Raw genomic sequence first — 19,525 nt, 5'->3', positions numbered from 1 at the left:
TACGTGTTAAAGTTGCACAGCTATTTCGCAAGAAAGTTTTATATTAATTGTGTCTCATACAATTTTATTCACAGGTCAAAATAAACTGAATTTAACTCAAAAGTTTTGCTGTATAAATAGTGTTAAATCATTACAAAACCTAAATCCATAGTAAAGACCTTGCATAGAGTTACAAAATTCAAAACGTGGTTTCACTGGTTAAAAACTAAACACTTTAAACAAAGAAGCATTTTTTGCCACACATACTACTACAACTCATTATTAACCCGTGGTGGAAGAAAAACAAAAATAATCTCCAAACAGCGGCGCCATTGAGCAACTCACAGGCACGTTCGAAAGAAAAAAGCAAAGATGTAGACAGTTTAAAGCAATAAGTCAGTCGAAAGTTACCCAATAATCTTGGACAAATTTTACTCTATGCGTAGAAGCAATCGTTGTCAGTAAACTGTGTTTGTATCGAAAATGTCGGTAGAAGTACATAAAGTTTCAACAGCCGACAGCCCGCTGCAAAAATCAGAAGGCATATGTAACTCTGGTAAGTTTTTGTAATCGAAAAGCGCGATTCGGTATTTGTTCAATTTCACATTTTAGTAATTCCGAATGTTGCTTTTATAACTCAGTTTTGTGTCAACAGAGAGTGCTGTGGTATAAACCAAGTTAGATTGGGCATATTAACCATAGAAACGTTTGTTAAATGTCTTGATGATAAGTCAATCAAACCGACTTTAGTTGGGTGGTTTAAAGTTATATTTGATTTACCGAATGAACAGCTTATTGTCTGTCCGGGCAAACGTTTAAGTTGTCAAAGTCAATCAATATTATATTGATTGTCGAACGATATGTACGCTATATATGGTTGTATTGTCATTAATGATCAGGTCAAGGAGTTTATGTGCATGACCAGATTAGTCGAGGGTCGAATTTATTCTACCAGACCGACGATGTTATTCAGAATTTCAGTGACAAAACCAAGCTCTCAAGTCACGTCATTCATTTCGTTAGAAGACTCAATCAAGTCCATTTGCTATAACAAACCTGCTTTCCACGATTTTACTTCAAGCCAAAAATATCATAAATGCAACAGAGAATGTTATGCGACATGAAGATAATGCTTACTGATTGCCTTGAAACTTATACAGCGGTTTTGTTTTACAGACGTGGAACCTGCAGACTCTGTTTCTATGATTGATGTCAAGCAAGAACCAAAAGAAGAAAACGAAATGAAGGTAAAATGATTGATGTTAACCGCATGTTTCCAGTTGACTTCCAGTTCGGAAAACAAAATATTGGTAATACACACGCAGCTTATTTTGTAACAGGTGATATACAAAAGATATTTTATCACAGCATAACTTAATTAATGTATACCACACCAAGCGGAATAGCAAGGCCGAAAGAACCACAATAATTCAGCTGTTTCCAATTGCCATAAAGACAAAGTATTGTCGTTACGAAAATTGCGTTTTTAACTAGCTTTAAAACGCAACATATTGCTACAATGTCTATTTCATCTCGCGGCAGTTTTTGTTTACCAAGTGCGACAAGAGCAATGGGAGATCAATGTTTCAAATATTCACTCTCAATAAAAAGTTAAAATTTGTTAAACCTGATAGATTGAATTGCAGCAGGTTAAATAACGTTGTGCTGTTTGACAATCCTAATGTAATCTAAACACGCGCACACAATGTAAAAACTCATTTAGGGATGTTGGGCACATTTATTGAAATGTGATAGACAGGAAAGAGGCCGATAGAATTTCAATTTAACATCCTGAATTTGAAACTCAAACGTCAATTAGATTTTGGCTTTTACGAAAGAGAAGTGTTAATACATGTTATGGCTGGGCTAAGAGTCGTAGTTTAAGTTCCATGCTGGCGCAAAAAACTGAATTGACCGTTGATTTATACTTTATACCAGTGGTTCTCAAACTTTTTTTGTTGCGACGCCCCTGGACAAGTTTTTCTGGACTTGCGACGCACCAGCAAATAAAAGTTAATGAGGAAACTTATTATTAAAGTTGGGTTTATTGATACAACAACAAAAAGCCACGAAACAAAACTTTTTTGCGACGCCCTTCGAAAATTGAAACGACGCACCAGGGCGTCGCGACGCACAGTTTGAGAACCACTGCTTTATACTGTCAGTAACAAATGCGCTTTAATTTTTTGCGTACTGTTTTGCAGAGTTTTGCGCAAACCACAATGAATGAACTACTCGGTCTTTATGGGTACGAGCACGTGGCAGAAGCGGAACTTAACCGCTACGGTTCAAGTTCTATGAATACAAGCCATAATGGATCCAATCATGGTTCAGAGGAAGACAGCTTATCACCGACAAACCACGAACACCGCCGAGAAAGTACTCGTAAGTGTAAAGAAGTCTTTCAAATCCAATAACATTGTATGACACTGAAATATATTACTTTTTAACAGACAGTTGAAATGTATCAAATGAAAGTTTAGTCCAAAAATTTGCCGACAAAAGAGTGTTTTTAAAAACTGAAATGTTCTGAAAACGGATAAAAATCCCTAATTAAAAGACCGTACAACTTCACAAAAAACAAACGAAAAGTAAGGCACAGTACGCATCTAAAAACCATCTGAATCTGTCTGCAAATGTGATTTTCTGTACTAACATCAGATAAAATGTTCTAGTTTTTGGCATCGAAAATACATTTGCAAATATAAATTTCTAATAAAAAACTGTTTTGAGTGTTGGTTTTTTGACATTTTTCACCCCTATTCATGTTTTTAACGCAATATTTTCAACTTTTTTGAAAAATGACTTGTACAACAGAAAAACAAGCCGACCGGCGGAAAAGATTCGACCGCCGAACTCAGGTTGCAGCTCTGGCCAAGATGATGGACACCGCTACATCAAAACGTCTCATGAAAAGTATGGCGTTTGCTTCCAATCAACATACGAGCAACGAGTCCTTGCTTTCCACGAATTCAACTTCATCTCCAATACAAGGTATGAATAGGAAAAACTACCAAGAACAGTTTGTGCACTAAAATGCTTTATACGGACAATTTTACCTGCTTGAACGAACACGGCTTTCACTCTATATAGTGTTTCTCAATTCTAAAACTGTATTGACTCAGCGCAACAGTTTGCAGACTATATAAAATGTAAATTAATAGAGTTTGCCATGAGGTAATCGTGATGTCACTCAAGTCTTTCGCGCATTCATGGCATCACAAAATCTTGTTATGAAGGTCCGCGTTCATTGGGTTCAGAAGCGCTGGTTTCAATTCCAGCTGAATAATCATTAAAGTTAAACAAACAAAACAGGTGCATAACACTTAGTGTAGGTTTTATTGTGCATTTTAGGTCTTGAAAAAGATTCTGTTGGTGGTACAGGCTGGCTTGTTGCACCAGCAATGCGTTTTACTCAAAATAGCCGTGTCAAGTTTCGTCATGGGAGACGGGCTATTAGATTTCACTGGCAGCTCGTCACGCCACCCGCATGTCGAAATTTTTACCCGCACCGATATAGGGCATTTGCAACTTATACATGTAATATCTGAATATGAACGTTCTTCAAACTTAACAAATGATGTATGTAACTGTATTGCACAGTTTTTGGCTACAGCGACGTAGTAAACACATAACAATACACGTTACAAAACAAAACATATTACAAAACAATATGTTTTTACCTTTACCTGCTTGGTTGCTAGACTTTTGTTGCGACGTTAATCTGCGTACGTCTGCGTATAACCCGTGAAACTCCCGGAAAAGTTTAACATCTCAAATATCAACTCTTTCTCTTTAGTATCATCAGCAAACTTGCGCAGTCTCTAAGAATGGTAACATAAGAACGTATACTTTACAGGGGCGTATGAGGACGAGATTTTATGTTCTTGGTGTCGAAAACCGGGAAGATCAGCACTGACCCTGCAGGAAAACGAAGAAAGCAAAACTTTCTGCAGCGAGAAGTGTTTTGCAGCTTGCCGGCGAGCCAAGTTTAAACGAACACGGGTAAGATACATAATATAACCAGTGGTTCTCAAACTGTTTGTTTATTTTTTACAACCATAAGTAAACTGCAGACAGTTTGCACTATTTGGACCTACATGGTCTTATCAGTGCGGCTGGTGACAAGACGTTGTTCGTATTGGTTAGTAAAGTCATCTAACGGCACTTCAGTTTGTTAACATGCTGAAAAGCTATATCTCATCTGCTCGGTGATACTGACATCAAATACAAGAATAGAAATATCAGGATTGTGAGCAAACTACTTAAATTTACACTTATTCTGTAGGGCCTCTTTGCACAAACAGATTGAAAAAATACTTCAGAATAGATTGTAGATTAAGATTTTGACGATCCCCGGAAATTGTTTTTCGATCCACCTCGTTTGGGAGCTGTTGGTGTTTAGCTGTTGAAGGCTTGAAAATTGTGTTATTGTATTGGATTGCATAAGACAATACACTTGAATATATGAGCCAACGAATATGTAAAAACCGGATCCTAAATTTGATGTTCGGCTATTATGACACAAACATGACGTAGCAATGTAACAGTAACGGTGTGTTTTGCTCCAAACTGAAACGTTTCAGATTCTGGTGTCTGAGAATTTGTATGTATGACTAAATTCGCACAAGTTACGGAGAAAGTGTTGAATAATTTGTGCGGTGTCAGCTTAACTACGTTTGAACTATTTCTCACTATCAGACGATGATCATTTTTTTCGCACCTAGTTTTAATAATAGCTGTATGTCTAAAACAGTCAGTACTTCAGGTTTGACTCAAAATTGCCCACTCCTACTTAAGCAGGCAGTGGTTCCCAAACTTTTTTTGCCAATTCCTCACTTAACGATTTAAAACATTTTCATTCCTTCCCAACATACCACAAATTCAAATAAACAAGTACCAATTAACATGCATTTCAATCTCCTAGAAATGAACACAGTTTTTACAAACCACAAGCAAAAATATAGATTGCTAATTCATCAAAGGGAATAAAGTTCCTCGGGGCCTGGAGACCTCTGGGAAAAAAACAGTTAAGCCAAACACGATTTTCTCAAAAGGTACTTTTACGTATGCGGAGTTGGTATATGAAGTCGCGTATTGTTGTCCAGGTGTGTGATTGGTGCAAGCAAGTTCGCCAAGTTCGCGAATATTTGGAGAACTCTCAAAGTGACGGGAGGCTTCAATTTTGCTCCGCAGAGTGTCTGGAAAACTACAAAATGGCTGTGTTCTGTTCAGAAATTAACAACACCGACGTAAGTTAAATATAAGTTTATTGCGCAGCAAATCATATCTGAAATTCACAATATATCATTGTGTTGCAATAATTAATTTTGTGCGTAGATGTATTAGTTTCAAATTTTAATCCTAATAGAGCGCAATTGTGGCGGTTCGTTTTTTTTTCAACTTGCCTAACTCATTGGTCAAAATTCGGTTTTGCTTGCTAAATGGGTTGGTTCGATCGTTGATGTATTTGTCCGTAAAGCCCTCTGCATGTTGTTTACTAGAGCCTCGAAATGGGTAATTTGTGTGTTCGAAACGGATAAAGGTGTTATTGTCATCGCGTTCAAAAAATTTCGTAAAATGTTAGTATTGTGACGATTTAAACTTCCCCCTGAAATCTCCTTATTTCTTATCCTAAATGCTTTGTCAAGCAGAAAAACAAAAACGACCGATCAACGCCACAAAACCAGTCCCCACGTGATGACAACCCGGCTGGTAAGAAACGCAACCCGAGTGCGGATCTGATGGATTTGAGGATGCGCACTAGTCCGTCTTCTGAATCAACGGAGGACAGCAGAAGCTACGGTGAGACGTTTGCAGTGAAAAGCGGGCCCAGTTCAAAGAACTCTGTTTCCTCCAATATGAAAGCCAAGTCCACTAAGACGCGTGATAGTGAGAAGTCGCAGTCACGGGGTAAAGGTCTCCACTCGGAACGTTTGGCAACGAAAAGACACGCCGTGGATGTTTCATCTGGACGACGAATCGTTAACAGTCCTCGCCCCTCAAAGGAAAAGTCAGGTTATCAGCTTGGCAAAAATGCGTATTTAATGGGAAACAAAACACCGGTCAATGGTAAAAATGAAGGTCCGTTTTATCCACAATGGACACCGGAACAAAGCCGAATGGACACTTCGGCGACCCCACCGTCTGGACTCCTTGATTGTCCAGTTAAAGGAGTTGGAATAAACCCGATGAATTTTCCGTTGCTAACAAATAATTTTGTTCCTCCCGGCTTTCCAAACATGCATATTATGCAGAACTTGGCAAGCGCTGGTGTCTTATCATGCGGTAACAGCGCGAACATACTGCCCAACTTGAATTCCCGTTTTCCACCCGGCACAAATCTCCAAAATGGAATTTTTCCTAATGTTCCAGACCGACCTCCCAATGTAGACAATTTTGATGCTAGCAGTTTTATTCTTGGCATGCTGGCAGCTAGCTCAAACAAGAACGATCTTTCTGTGCCAGCAACAGTTATAAAATCACAACTAGGCAATCGACAGTTGACCAGTAGCAACAGCACAACGCCAGCTTCTAACATTTCGTCGATAAGTACGCCACTAAATTTTGCCTGCTCTAATAGTGTGCCACAGAAAAATGACAGCAGTGCCTCACAGAGCAATGTTGTCACTCAAAAAAGTGTAAAACTTGAGACCAAAAAACATGAAACTGGACAAAAAAACAATGTTTCATCACTGCCATATCCGATGTTACTGGTTCCCTTTCCTATTCCAGTTCCTATACCGATTCCTATTCCGCAGTTTCCTGTAAAAGAGCAACAGAATGATGACAAAACAAAAGAATCTGGGAGCGTTAAAACAATTATCAAGAACGATCAAGAGGAAGATACGAATTCGGTAAAAAACGACTTGGTTTCAGAACAGTCTTGCTCTGTCATGGATTTGTCTTGCAAATCCAAACGGTCTTCATCATTTTCTAGCGCGAGTTCATATTGTTCCCAGACCAAGGAGACAAACGATGAAATAAACGACAGTTGCGAAGATCAACCATACAAGAAGGCCAAACTGTCGACATGAATAAATTTGTTTACTGCTAGCTCCCTATTTTTTTCCGAAGATCATTTTTGTGTGCTAAAACATGTAAAAAATGTCTTGTGCATTTTGATAAACGTCTCAGCGTTTTGTATTGCACCCTTTTGTCGTGTTGAAATGTCATATGTATCCCTTTCTGGTAGCAAAATGTATAAGTTGTTCAGGCTCTTCCTTAAAATGCACGCAGTATGTTCCATTAGCCAACTTTTTTGTACTTTTTTTAATGCTATGGTATAGTTTTTGGTATAAACGCAGCCGCTATTGTTTAAAGCATTTCGTGCGTTTTTCATTATGCAGTACATCGTATCCGCTGCCTCTTAAAAATGGAATCGTCTCGAAACAAGAATTTGGCGATTCGAGACTTGCTGCAAAATATTTACACTGCTTCTTTGTTCGCAATGACGCCAGAACCCCAAAAATCTAGGGTATCGTCTTACACACTGAAACACGCAACTGTTTTGCCTGATCTCATCAAGATCTTTGTGCTGTGCAGTTTAGTGTACAGCATAAGCTTGACTCTTCAGTTCCAACAAGTGCACACCAGTAACTCGATAGGCTGGTGCTCGTATCCCCGTGTCCGATATACTTCTTGACTTACCCATAATTTCGGTCATTTGAAGAGAATTTTCTCTATGGTTTACTGAAACACCGACTGGGCACAATAATTTGTTTTGTAACGTATCGGGTGGTGATTCATGTGCGATATAAGATGAAAATATCGCACTAAATCACATCGATGAAATGTTGCTTTTTTGAACGCAATGTCACTATGAATTAATTTTACATATTCGGTATGGCGCCTTCAATGGGCCTGGCGTACTGTGATTTAATTTTACATATTGACAACGATTCCCTTAAAATACAATAACGCCATAACCGCGTAAAGCTGCTATACTATTCTCTTTTGGATGTGATTTATTTGAATATTTTTTAAAATCCAAGTTGTTTCTTAAAGTTTTGACGGTATTATTTACCCATTGATCGTTTGAGTGGATTTTTTCAATGTACGTCGCAAAATAAATTTAAAGCGTAATATTATCCACTTAAATCACTGGTAACATGGATTTTTTGGTGGGAAAAACGCAAACCATGTACGGTTATAGTTTATTTAATGACATTCAATCCAGGTTTGTCTGGAATAAATTCCCTCCACGGTGTCCCATTTGTTATTGGTGTTTGAGTCTTTTAAATATTTAGTGTTACGTTGAACTAAGCCTTGTTGCGTAACCATTTCACATGAAGAGGCTATCTAAACAATTTCACAATTTAGCCGCATTGGTTTTGTTAAAAACTGCAAACCAGATTGTTTTGAACCTACCCGGGTCTTGCTTCGAGTTTCTCGTTTCGCAGGGTCAAATTTCAAGTAGAGCCTTCGCTCGGCAGCAGGGCTACAGGATGAAATTCAACACCATTGCGTCAATAACATTTAAACTCAACATGTCCCGTGCCACTGCTTGACTTGGTGCAATAAGAGTAGACGCACCGAATCGGAGCGCCGGTTTGATTGTTGCGAACACGTTAGCGAGGGAAATCGAATATCCCAGTTTTGGTTGCTGATGCAGTCGCACAGAGATCATATTACATCACGTGATAATGTGACGCTTGATGTGCAGGTTGTGTGCAGTAGGTGACCATACACTTTTTTGTGGTGTTATTTTCGGTCGCCAAACAAAATAAGGCCTATTCTTACTAACGTGTCTTAAAGTTGTTGAGTCAGCACCTTGACACAAGCGTAAATTATTATCAATGAATTACTGCCGCATCTGTTCTGCGTATGTACGGTCAAAATAACTGGTAATTAAGGTAACAAATGTTGACTTGGAAAGAAAGTAATTGTCCACTCAGCAAGAGAAATTTTAACAATGGCTTTTTATTCTATGTTATAGTTTGGGTAAATCCTTGTTTCCAAAGGTAGGTTGCTTCACAATACCATGACCTCATTTATACACTTTTTACAACATGCAAACATCCTTTAATCAAAGTAAAGCAAAATTCACGTGTGGTTTTGAAATATAGTCTCATTGTTTCATCTATACATCATGATTTGAGGCCAGATAAACCATTCGCTATAGTTTTCTTATATTCCGGTTAGTTTTTACATGCTAAGTATAAATTTATAATCTGCATTACAATTAGTCACTCCACCGTTGGTAAATTTTGTATTTTTGTAACAGCATTGGGTTCACGTCATTTCTGAATCACGTTACTTTACGCAGCTTGAATTTCTTTCCGTATGATGTCACTAGGAAATCAACCACCGTGAATGAAGGATGTTGGATTACCTTTCCCGTAAACAGGTTTAAAAATGGATTTTCTGATGACAAGGCTTTTTAATTGTTATTTATTTGTTTTTGTTCAAAGTTGTTTCGGACCATATATCTAATTATTTATGGTTTTGCGGAAACTGGGACGTTTTACTTTAGTGTGTTTATTTTAAGACCAAAAATTTGATGTCATTCGTTTCATTTTTTTCGGGAATGAAAGGTCAATCACTTTCCCTTGTTTAAATAAAAAAATATATACGCCTGTTACACTAACCATTTTTATTCAGTAAAAAGTTTCTTTTTTTGTTCATTGAATAGTTTTCTTTTATTCATTGAATAAATAGTTTCATAAATAGTGTATTGTATAAATTTAGATGTACACAAAAAACGGAAAAGTAACTGCTAAATTGCACCCTGCCACGAATTTTCTAAAGCGAGAAGCATTTTGCGCATAAACGTGCAAAATGCATGCTGAAACGCTTTTGTGATGTGGTGAAAAGAGTATTAAAACGTAAACAATGCAACTAATTTATTAACTTGACATTAAACTGTACAGGTAGTCATTACAGCCGTGATAAATGTCTACCTTCAATGTAAAGTATGAAAACAATTCTTTTGAAAAAAATTCGTTTGCATTACGTTACAAAGCCATCAGTATCTTATTGAAGCCAATCCCAGTTCATATTACAACGATCATTTTGACGGAACATACATTTCATTAAAAAATCCAGAGACAATTACCGTGTCATCTTTCTTGTGTAATCGTGTTTAAACGCGTTTGATGTAAGTCGACCTGGCGTATCAATTCACATGGTGGTAGATCGAGGGTGCTTTGTTCCAATGACACCAAGCATTCGATACGTTCTGGCACTTGCGTGGTTTGCCACAAACCCATCGATCCCGAAATTCAATGCATCCCATCTAATCGCAGGAATCAATAGGAAAAAGTGAGCACGCAGTGAATTTATCCATTACATCAAGGACAGGGAAGTAAATTGAAAATGCAAGAGTCAACATTTGGACATGCCATTTTGGGTGGGTCTTTTTATGAATGTACTGTACATTATTGTCGGATCAAGTTTGGCCATTGGCGTTAAACCAAAGTTTTATTTTAATTGTGCAAAAAAACATGTAAATATTTTTTTTTAATGTTAAAAAGCTTTAATTTTACCCAACGTTTTTTCGTTTAATTTGAAGAGGTTGGGGAGATAGGGGTAGGCTATTTAACCCCGAACCCAAATTTAAACAGAAACAACTACCCTCTAAAAAGAGACAAAAAATACGTAGGACTCGATCATAACAGTGGAAACTGGATATGTCACACTTGGCAACAATTTTCAACGTCCTTTTTGAAGTCTTGCATTATTTATGCCAAACAATAAACTTTTATGCTTCAACTGAAATGCTAAAAACATTGTTTGGAAATAAAAAAGAATGAGTCATCTCTACTATATTCCACAAGAAATAACAATTTGGACTTGAATATTTTATAAGTTATCACAAACTAACTTAAAACAACGAAACAAGTTTTCCACAATCATTTTATTCAAACCACAAACAAAAATCGGGCAAGTGCAACAGAATGTGTAATTGTAAAATCTCATCGGCAAAACTGTAATGTCATGATGAAACGGCAATAGAGCATAATTTAGAAGTGCTTAGGATGGCGGGAAAAATAGGCAGAATGAGATGTAGATTGGTGGACGGACATCAATCACACGAAGGACCTGAAACAATAACGCAATGTCGTTACAAAATCCTTTCCACAAATCAAAGGAAAATACGAAATGTGCATCAGTTGGGCCTGCATATGTTTTCTAGAAGGCGTCCATTGCAGTTCATTTTTATCGATATTCGACAAGCAAAAAAAAAATGTTTGGCGATAAACCTAAACCGGTAAAAATCCAGTCGCCCGCACAAAACAGATAGGCTTCAGAACAACGTAATAAAAAGTATGTGAAAAACGGCTGTCGGGCGTGTTTAAAATTACGCAATACAAGGTGTCGCTTAGTGCACTGTCAAAATATTTTTTGAGTTTGTTTTGGCCATTTAGATTATGGATGGAATCAAAATGTACGAAATGGGATTTAAACCGGTTTGAAAACCCCTAACCGGTTCGGACCGGATAATTTCCCCGAACCGGAACAAAACCCGAACATAGGCTAGCTAGCCTATTAGTTTTTTAAACCCTAACCGAACTCAAACTCATAAAAACAAAAAAATAGTGAACCCGAACCGAACTCGAACCCATGTGACAAGCGGTTCAAATCCCTGATTATAGGACCCAAAAAATGTTTCAAAACGTCACCTAAAAACAATAACATCGCATCTCATGGGCTTTTTAGCTTTTAATTACTTGTAGCTGGATTTTAGGTCAGACGACAAATGAGTGTTATTAGTAATCCCACCTGACTACGAGCAGTTTTCTGATCCAGGCCAAACCGCTGTTCAAGAACTCCACTCGTTTCAATTCTCCACAGAGCGTCATCAGCTAATGACGGATGTTGGATTGTGAGTTGATAACGAACCAGACGGTCTCGTCGCATCGAAAAGGTGGCTCTTTCGCAAGCTCGAAATGAGAGCGAAGGGTCGGTTGGGCGAAGTCGCTGAATAGTAAATATTAAATTGTTTGGTTTCCAACCCTGCACCCAATGGGGTAAGTGCACTGTGTTTGTGCTCCTTAGGGAAGTTTACCCCTTTCTCTTGTTTTTTTTACACACAGATTTTGAAGATAAAATTAGATTTTTTGACACACTAATCCCACAACTAAAACCGATTGTTGCTCAAATTTATCCAAGTCAAAACCATGTTAATTTGATCCCTTGGGGATAATTTTAACCCTGGTTGAGAAGTTCTACTTTAGGGCATGTTTTACATCAATGCTCATTTTTTGCGCTTCAGAACTGATTTTACTATCCAACCATCCATGCCTTTTACCATGCCTGTGCTATGAAAAGTGAAACAATGAATCCAAACCCCCCAATGGTTTGTTGAACTTCAATGACAAATGTTACCCATGTCCAGATGCAAACAACTTTTCGTGAACTTATCCCAAAACTTGTAGAGTTGAAAAATAGTTGATCTTGCTCTGTTTGCATTACCAACAGCATATAAACTAATCTACTTATGTTTTACCTGTAAATATATAGTGTATGAATTTCCACTTCCATGGCGTTGTGCCTTTGCCTCAAAATGAAAACCGTGAAGTGACAAGATTTCAGAATGATAACCAGGTTCCTTTTCTAATATAAATCCAAACCTACAAGTCAAAATAAAGTCAGTTATAATCAATCCTAATATTTTGGTTACTTGTATATTCCATTTTATGGAGAAAATAACCTTCATAGTAACATGATCTCCTTGGTGTGGATCAAAAGTAAAATGTGTTTTTAAATTTATGAATTTCAATTAAACCAATAATAAACAGAAAAAATAGGTATATATATGCAGTGGTGGGATTAAAATTTTTTGTCAGTCAGTTCTATCACAAAGGTCAAATTTTTCAGCCGACTCTGTTACAAAAAGTCCATAGACACTAACCAGTAACGCTAACCGGTTCGCTGATCTCATAAAATTTCATGAGACAGTTCTATAGAACTGGGGCAAACCGGCTGAATCCCACCACTAGGTATATGGCTTGCCATCTTACCGACTGGCACCTAGCGAGAAATTGAGCAGAAAGGACATATCCCCACCCCCCTGAAGTGCATGATAGTGATGACTGAACACTCGAAGCAGCCATGATTGAGGAATAATATTCATGTACATAACATCTTGAAGTTGTTTTGCTGAAACACAAAATTAACTAATTACAAAAATGCACAAAGAGATAAAAATAACACAATCAAAATCTCATGGAATAATAATGTACATGTTTATCAGTTGCTAAACCAATTATACAAAGAGCATATTTTTCTTGTTGACCATCACAATCTCTACAAAAGCAACTTGGCTTGGGTGTAAATGACACAACAGAGCCTTTGTGTTATCATAATGATTGTGGTGAAACTCAATATGATATACACCAACTAATGAGTCCCATTTATTGAGCCCATTTGTTTTCTAAACAGACATAAAATCTCATTAAATCAATAGCTTTTGTTAAGATTAATTGCCCACAATTGTCCATTTTATTGGATTTAAAAAAATTAAATATTTTTTTGTTCGTTTGACGCTGTATAAGGCAAACCCACAGATCAATACTGTGGAGATCAATACTCATAACTGTAACTAGTTTAAAATAACAAGATTTAGAATGTTTGATTGTTACTAAATAACATATACTTATCTTTGTAATGGGTAAGACAGTTAGAGATGTTTTTGGTTTGAATTAAAAAAAAAACATGAATACTTAGTTGCAATGTTACTAAACTTCCAACATTTCAGACAGAGCATTGCACTGAGTTTATCTTACAGAGTAAAATAAATCATAGCAACACAATTGCACTACAACAGTCAAGAAATTGCTAATGTAAGCATTGCTGAGCACAATAGTGTCGGCAACAACTGGTACATCATGCCTAAACGCACAGAAACTACACTAACATTAAAAACACGTAATGGAGAGGGACGTTGATGGGACCAGTCGAGGAGACCCTAAATGAGTATGAACATGGGAGGCCTATTATGAACATACTGTCAGTTATTCCATGCAGTCGCAGGCAACCAAATGCTGTGCTGTATGGAATGCCTTCTTCCCTTTCCAAAAATGAACATGTTCGTGTCATGCTATAACCAAAACAAACAAAAACATGTTTAGGCAGGATTACCACCTAAGTTCCCAAACTTATTGCAGTAGTTCGATTTCTGGCCCGATTTTAATCTAAAATGTATATATGACCAACCAGCATAAATACAAAACAAACACACAGCAAAAATGGCTATACCTGCTAAAGTAAGTCATCACAGTAGCTTGAGAAGGCATGAACTGCAAGCCTGGATGAAGTTGCATGTACAACCAATAGCAGAGAGTTTTGTAAAGTGCATATTCATTGAAAGTAAATATCCGTGAGGACTTCAATATCTGTTTGTGAGACAGCGTTTGTTCAAACATGATACCACAAGCATAGTTAGCAAATTTATACCTTGTCTAAAGTTTCAGTTGGAACATCTTTTAAGTAAACAGTGCACGACAACTGGGACACAAGATTCAGTTCAAGCCATCGCTCACATGCTGATATTACAGTGGCTTGCTCGTACTAGATTTAAACCAGATTTTTGTTAAACAACATTAAAAAAATGTATATTACACACCTGAACCAATTTGGGACTTTAAATAAAACACAATAGTTAAATATGGTTTTCTAACCTAAAAAAAGTTTAACCTAAATTCTATTTGAATAAGAACTGAGGCTGTCATTATATCAGCGAAAGCAATGTTTATGTATATTACATTACATAACAAAAAAGACCGATTTAAGTGTACTAAAAGCTGTAGTTGAATACCATTATCCACAGCTGGAATTGTCTGTATCTAATGCATGTTAGTTTACAACAATATCTAGTTTTATGTTTAAAAAAAATGACTTATAATTGAAAATACAACTTACACTGTAAATAGCATTGGTTTAAGACCAACATTTATGGAAGTTATAGTATGTTTTTTTTATTTTAAATCCTTACCCTTACTGCAGCTTGCAGATATACACAGACTGTATCAGAGCATAGGTTGGTAATCATCACATTACAGCAAGATTCAACAAGTGCATCGAATTCCAAGTTACAAGCAGTTGCTAAGACCTCAACAGCATCACCAGTTGCTACAACAGTTTCTCCCAAGTATAAATGACCCAGCGAAATTGCCAAGGCTAAAATACAGAAATAAACATAAATATTATTACTAAATTACTGATGTGTAAATATTTATTTACATCTTGTTAAAAAAAATAGGGTGGCATTGAAAATAACAAAATATTGACCATATTAGGCAACACAAAATATGCACTGTTGAAAAAACAATCATATGAACAAAAAAAAACACAAACAATTAGCCAATGACTGTTTGAAGACATTATTACTGTTTGGAGATTGGTCTTTTAAATATTGCAGCACAACTTATTACTGAACATAAAATTATGCTCAATAGAATTGGGGTACCAACATATGAATCAAAGCATTCTTTATGCCAAGCATAAATAATGAAAAACTATTACTCGCTCACCCTTCTTCATAATAATGTTTACTTACAATGTTTGGTTATCCATGGATCGCTTACGTGAAGCAACACATCAACCACTGGATGGGTAACAGTTCCTTTTCCTTTGGTTTTTAGACGAATATCCTCAGCATCTCGAGAAGTCAGTCTTAACAAAAGCAAAACTATAATTTAGATCTATGCAGAAGTCTAAAATTTAACCAAAACTTGTTTTAGAGCAAAAACAATAGTACAATTTTGACAGCAAACAAATCCTTGCTTGTAAAGTTCAAACACTTGTATTGCATTTTAAAATACACTTCATTACAAGGATCCAAAAAATAAGAAATATGGAAAACATATATTATTATAAGGCTATAGAAAAATCTGGAAAACACATATCATCATGAGTATTTAAAAATAATTCAAAAGAAATATGGCAAGCATATATTATCATGAGGCTAAAAAAACATTAAAAAAATAAAATAAGGTCAACCTATTTTTAAGTTTTGCAATGTTATTTACCTGCGAGACACCTCCTTATACTCATTGGTGTAAATATCGCTTTTTGAAATAAAAGAATCCACTTTCTGTGCAACTGCATCATTGTAAACTCGCTTGCTTGATTCAGACAAGGCATGTTGCAAAAGTTTATGCAGCACTTTGGATTTTACCATAAAAGCTCTGTGAAGTTGCCAAACTTGTCCAAGACAGTGCAATCTCACATCTGAAATGGTATTAGTTCCATTATTGTAAAAAAAATCATCTCTAAAAGATGCAATATCAATATACTTCAGCTGTAACAATTTTCAAGCAAAAAGTTTATACCCTTATTATACATTGTCTAAAATACCTTTATGGTTGCATTTACTTAAACAAGCACATTTTTTGTGACAACAAAGTAACAAAATATGTCAGCATAAATTTAACCAACTAAGAATAGAAAATATTTTCCAGGGAACTAAAGATGCTAGTTCAGCAAAATATATATTTTCCACGATATTCATCAACTGATTTCTATGTAAGGAAGTTACATAAACAATGATCATTGATGACCATGCTGCCTGTTTAGGTTAAACACTTTCAGTAAATTTAACCAAATTTGTATCACATTTAATCAAATGCAAACCTGGTTCATATTCTTGATTAGCAAGTCGTGCGAACATTTCTAAAACTTTTGCTGGCTCCTTGAACCGAGTTCTGGAAGTTCTTGCTGAAGATGCATAAGGGGTTCTGCAATACAAATTAACTTATTACATACAATGTGAATTTTTCTTGTTCGTAATTTTGAAATTGTTGTGCTTTGTACCAGTGAAAAACATAAAAGTATCACTGAAAAAAGGTCAAAATAAATAATTACCTAGTTTGAAGAGACATTGCAGTCGCTGGAGGACTTAGCTCTCGTTTTTGCTGCATCATTGGAAATGTTATGGCATGTGACACTCTTTCCTGGGACGCTGAAGTGAAAGGTCTAGATGCGAGAGGGGATCTCCCCCATGCACTGCCCAGGAAATCACTTTCTCTGGAAATGGATATTGCTGCACTCTCAGCTGAAAATCATTGTCGAGGTTGAAGTACTAAATAATTTACAAGGTAAATTTATATTTGTTTATGCTGGACCTAGACAATTCCTTAAAGTATTTACAATTTTGTGCCATAGTTTGCATAAATTTCAGCATAATAAAAACTTTTAAAACTACATTTTTTTTCAGAGAAACACTTGAAATTGGTCTCTTGTGGGTCAGGTTATCTTCAAACACCAAGTTTTTTTTTTAAACAGTCCTTCACCTGTTTTAGCTCGAACTACAGTGCCACTTTTAGTTGATGTTATAGCTTTCACTGCTTGTGAGGATCCAAGCAAATCACCACCCAGCGAGTGAGGAGATCTCCATCTAGAAAGATGTTGGGAAGCCAAAAATTTAGCAGATAGTGAACATGTTATGTTAACGTATACAAATCAACCACCAATTGTGCCTTTTACTTTGTTAAGCTTTACTACTAAAGGTTGCTCAGCTATTTTTGACTTATTAAATATTATATCACTATTGTGCTGGGGTGATACTAAATCAGGGGTCACAAACTCAAACTTGTTTGAGGGCCAAAAAAATTTTTTTAAGTCAGTCAAGGGCCGCACACATCAGAATTTTTGTTGGAGTAATAACATGACAACAAAAATATGGTGTGCTTAAAAATGTTGTGCATTTATCCTATAAACTGTACACAAAAAAATCTGTAGTTTTATAAATAACAAACAGAGATATACAGTGTAGCAAAAGCGAAAGAACCTTGTGTACCTTGCTACTATGCGTGAAACAATAGCATACAATGACGAAACAATAGAAAAATATGACACAACAATTGGAATTGCTGATTCTTAACAGGATGGACCTTGTCGATCATACTATTAAAACACTGCATTTACTTCTAGCCATTACTAATAAAGAATGATTGTTTGTGTATTCGGTGGTCTGACAGGGTATTTCAGATACACACCTAAAATTAAGTCAGTTCGCGGGCCGCACAAAAACCCTTAGAGGGCCGCATGCGGCCCGCGGGCCGCGTGTTTGAGACCCCTGTACTAAATACTATCGCAAGATACTGTATGTTACTGCACAGTATACTCGCAAGTATATTAATGTCCATTGAAACTGCTTACTATCTGATAACATATCATAGAGTATTTTTTCTTTAACGGGGGAAATAAACCTACAATTTTATGACCAACTTTGTTGAGAGTTTAGTTGGTAATTACCTGTTTGTGGAACCAACTGAATACATGCGAATTTTAGTCCTTGAGGTAGGTTCATGAGGTTCTTGTGCATCCACGACAACACCACGAAGTGCACTGTATGGTGCCACCAATGTCTTTCTGTATATTGAAAATCAAGTTAAACTTTAAACCAGATGCTTCCAATAAACCAGTTGGACATATGCGTAGATTTTCTATAGCAATAAACAATAAGTGCCTGTTACAGTGATTCAATTCGCAACATACATTACATTTTGGATAAAAATGTACCCATCTGCAGCATGTGTTAAACAGGCTTAAATTTAATGGAAAAACCAAAATAATATCATTTTAGCTAAATGGATCAAGGGCCAAGACTTACTTTTTATTTACACCTACAGGCACTATTTTGTAAAACTATATAAATGTATAAACTTATGCAAAACCTAATTGGTCTTCCTCTTTTAAACACTTAATATTGACACTTACGCAGTATAGTCCATTATCCGTTTTGGTGGTTTTGGCAAGCATGCTGGAGTGTATGCTTTGGAACTCTGCAGGGATGATATAGTGGTTCCCACTGCCGTCATGATGGTGATGTAACAAAACAAAGAAATACACACAAACCCTAAAATTGAAACAAACACAAATCATATAATCTTGTTGTAACTATAAAACACTACAACCTCAAATTGTGAAGTAATGTGTTTGGCATAACGTAATTGGCACAAACTTTAAAGCAGAATTCGTTGAACCAACTTTACGGTAGGACAATATATAAAAGTCTTAACAGACAGCACAAAAAGTTTAAGGCTAGGACGTGAATGAAAAAATGCTTCTGTCTGCAGTTTGAACGTAAATGCAAACTTCACGAATTTAGGCAACGGGGGCATTTGTTGTTTTCTTTCCGTTTTTCATTCTATCCTACAATTTTCTCACTATCGAGCACATTCCGCATCTAATTGCTGTAAGTGGCCTAATTCCATAATGGCTTGGGACATTCCCATGGTAATGGTGACACGCGATTCATTCAACCACATCTCGAAATATGACGTCACATAAATTTGTGTAAGCATGAAGTCTACCAAAGAGATAATCTCTTTGAGTTAAGTATAATTTTAATGGAATTTAAAAGCTAATAGAATTTTACTGTAAAATATACACATTTTTGAGATAATTCTTGTTTTGTTTCTATGTTATAAGAATGTAGAAACCACTCAACCATGCACTAGTGAAGCTATTTGACAAACGCAAACAATGCGACCTTTTATTTTTGCTGTAGGACAAGAAACTTAGGTCAACCTAACGGGCTCCTCTAAAATACGCAATCTACGCAATCTACGCAATCTGTACGCAATCTGCTTATAAA

General features: G+C 36.3%; 2 protein-coding genes across 3 annotated transcripts; one reads left to right on the top strand and one right to left on the bottom strand.

The window, feature by feature from the left end:
* The first annotated feature begins 413 nt into the window (after positions 1–413).
* LOC145234690 (uncharacterized) lies at positions 414–8,139 on the top strand. The gene is made up of 7 exons (XM_080099411.1): positions 414–535; positions 1,156–1,226; positions 2,184–2,364; positions 2,797–2,973; positions 3,839–3,984; positions 5,088–5,231; positions 5,634–8,139. The coding sequence occupies exons 1-7, from the start codon at positions 463–465 to the stop codon at positions 7,014–7,016; spliced, it is 2,175 nt and encodes a 724-aa protein (XP_079955537.1). The 5' UTR covers positions 414–462; the 3' UTR covers positions 7,017–8,139.
* A 2,674-nt stretch (positions 8,140–10,813) lies between these two features.
* Positions 10,814–18,844, bottom strand: LOC145233992 (BTB/POZ domain-containing protein 16-like). Of its 2 annotated transcripts, XM_080098761.1 has the most exons (15): positions 18,646–18,843; positions 18,181–18,297; positions 17,217–17,320; positions 16,789–16,978; positions 16,558–16,661; positions 15,954–16,155; positions 15,482–15,597; positions 14,918–15,102; positions 14,380–14,493; positions 14,182–14,318; positions 13,932–14,023; positions 12,945–13,083; positions 12,431–12,554; positions 11,704–11,901; positions 10,814–11,022 (listed from the first exon to the last, which is right to left on the bottom strand). In XM_080098761.1, exons 1-15 carry the CDS (start codon positions 18,744–18,746, stop codon positions 10,954–10,956), a joined length of 1,992 nt encoding a protein of 663 aa, XP_079954887.1. In that variant the 5' UTR covers positions 18,747–18,843; the 3' UTR covers positions 10,814–10,953. The 2 variants fall into 2 exon arrangements, with proteins under 2 accessions (XP_079954887.1, XP_079954888.1); XM_080098762.1 differs by lacking the exon at positions 14,380–14,493 and having other exon boundaries at positions 18,646–18,844.
* Between the last annotated feature and the right edge of the window lie 681 nt (positions 18,845–19,525).

The sequence above is a fragment of the Phallusia mammillata genome, chromosome 6, assembly GCF_965637545.1.
Source record: "Phallusia mammillata chromosome 6, kaPhaMamm4.hap1.1, whole genome shotgun sequence".
In the NCBI taxonomy this organism is placed as follows: domain Eukaryota; kingdom Metazoa; phylum Chordata; class Ascidiacea; order Phlebobranchia; family Ascidiidae; genus Phallusia; species Phallusia mammillata.
The sequence above is the reverse complement of the archived record's forward strand: the minus strand, read 5'-3'. Positions and strand labels throughout refer to the sequence as shown.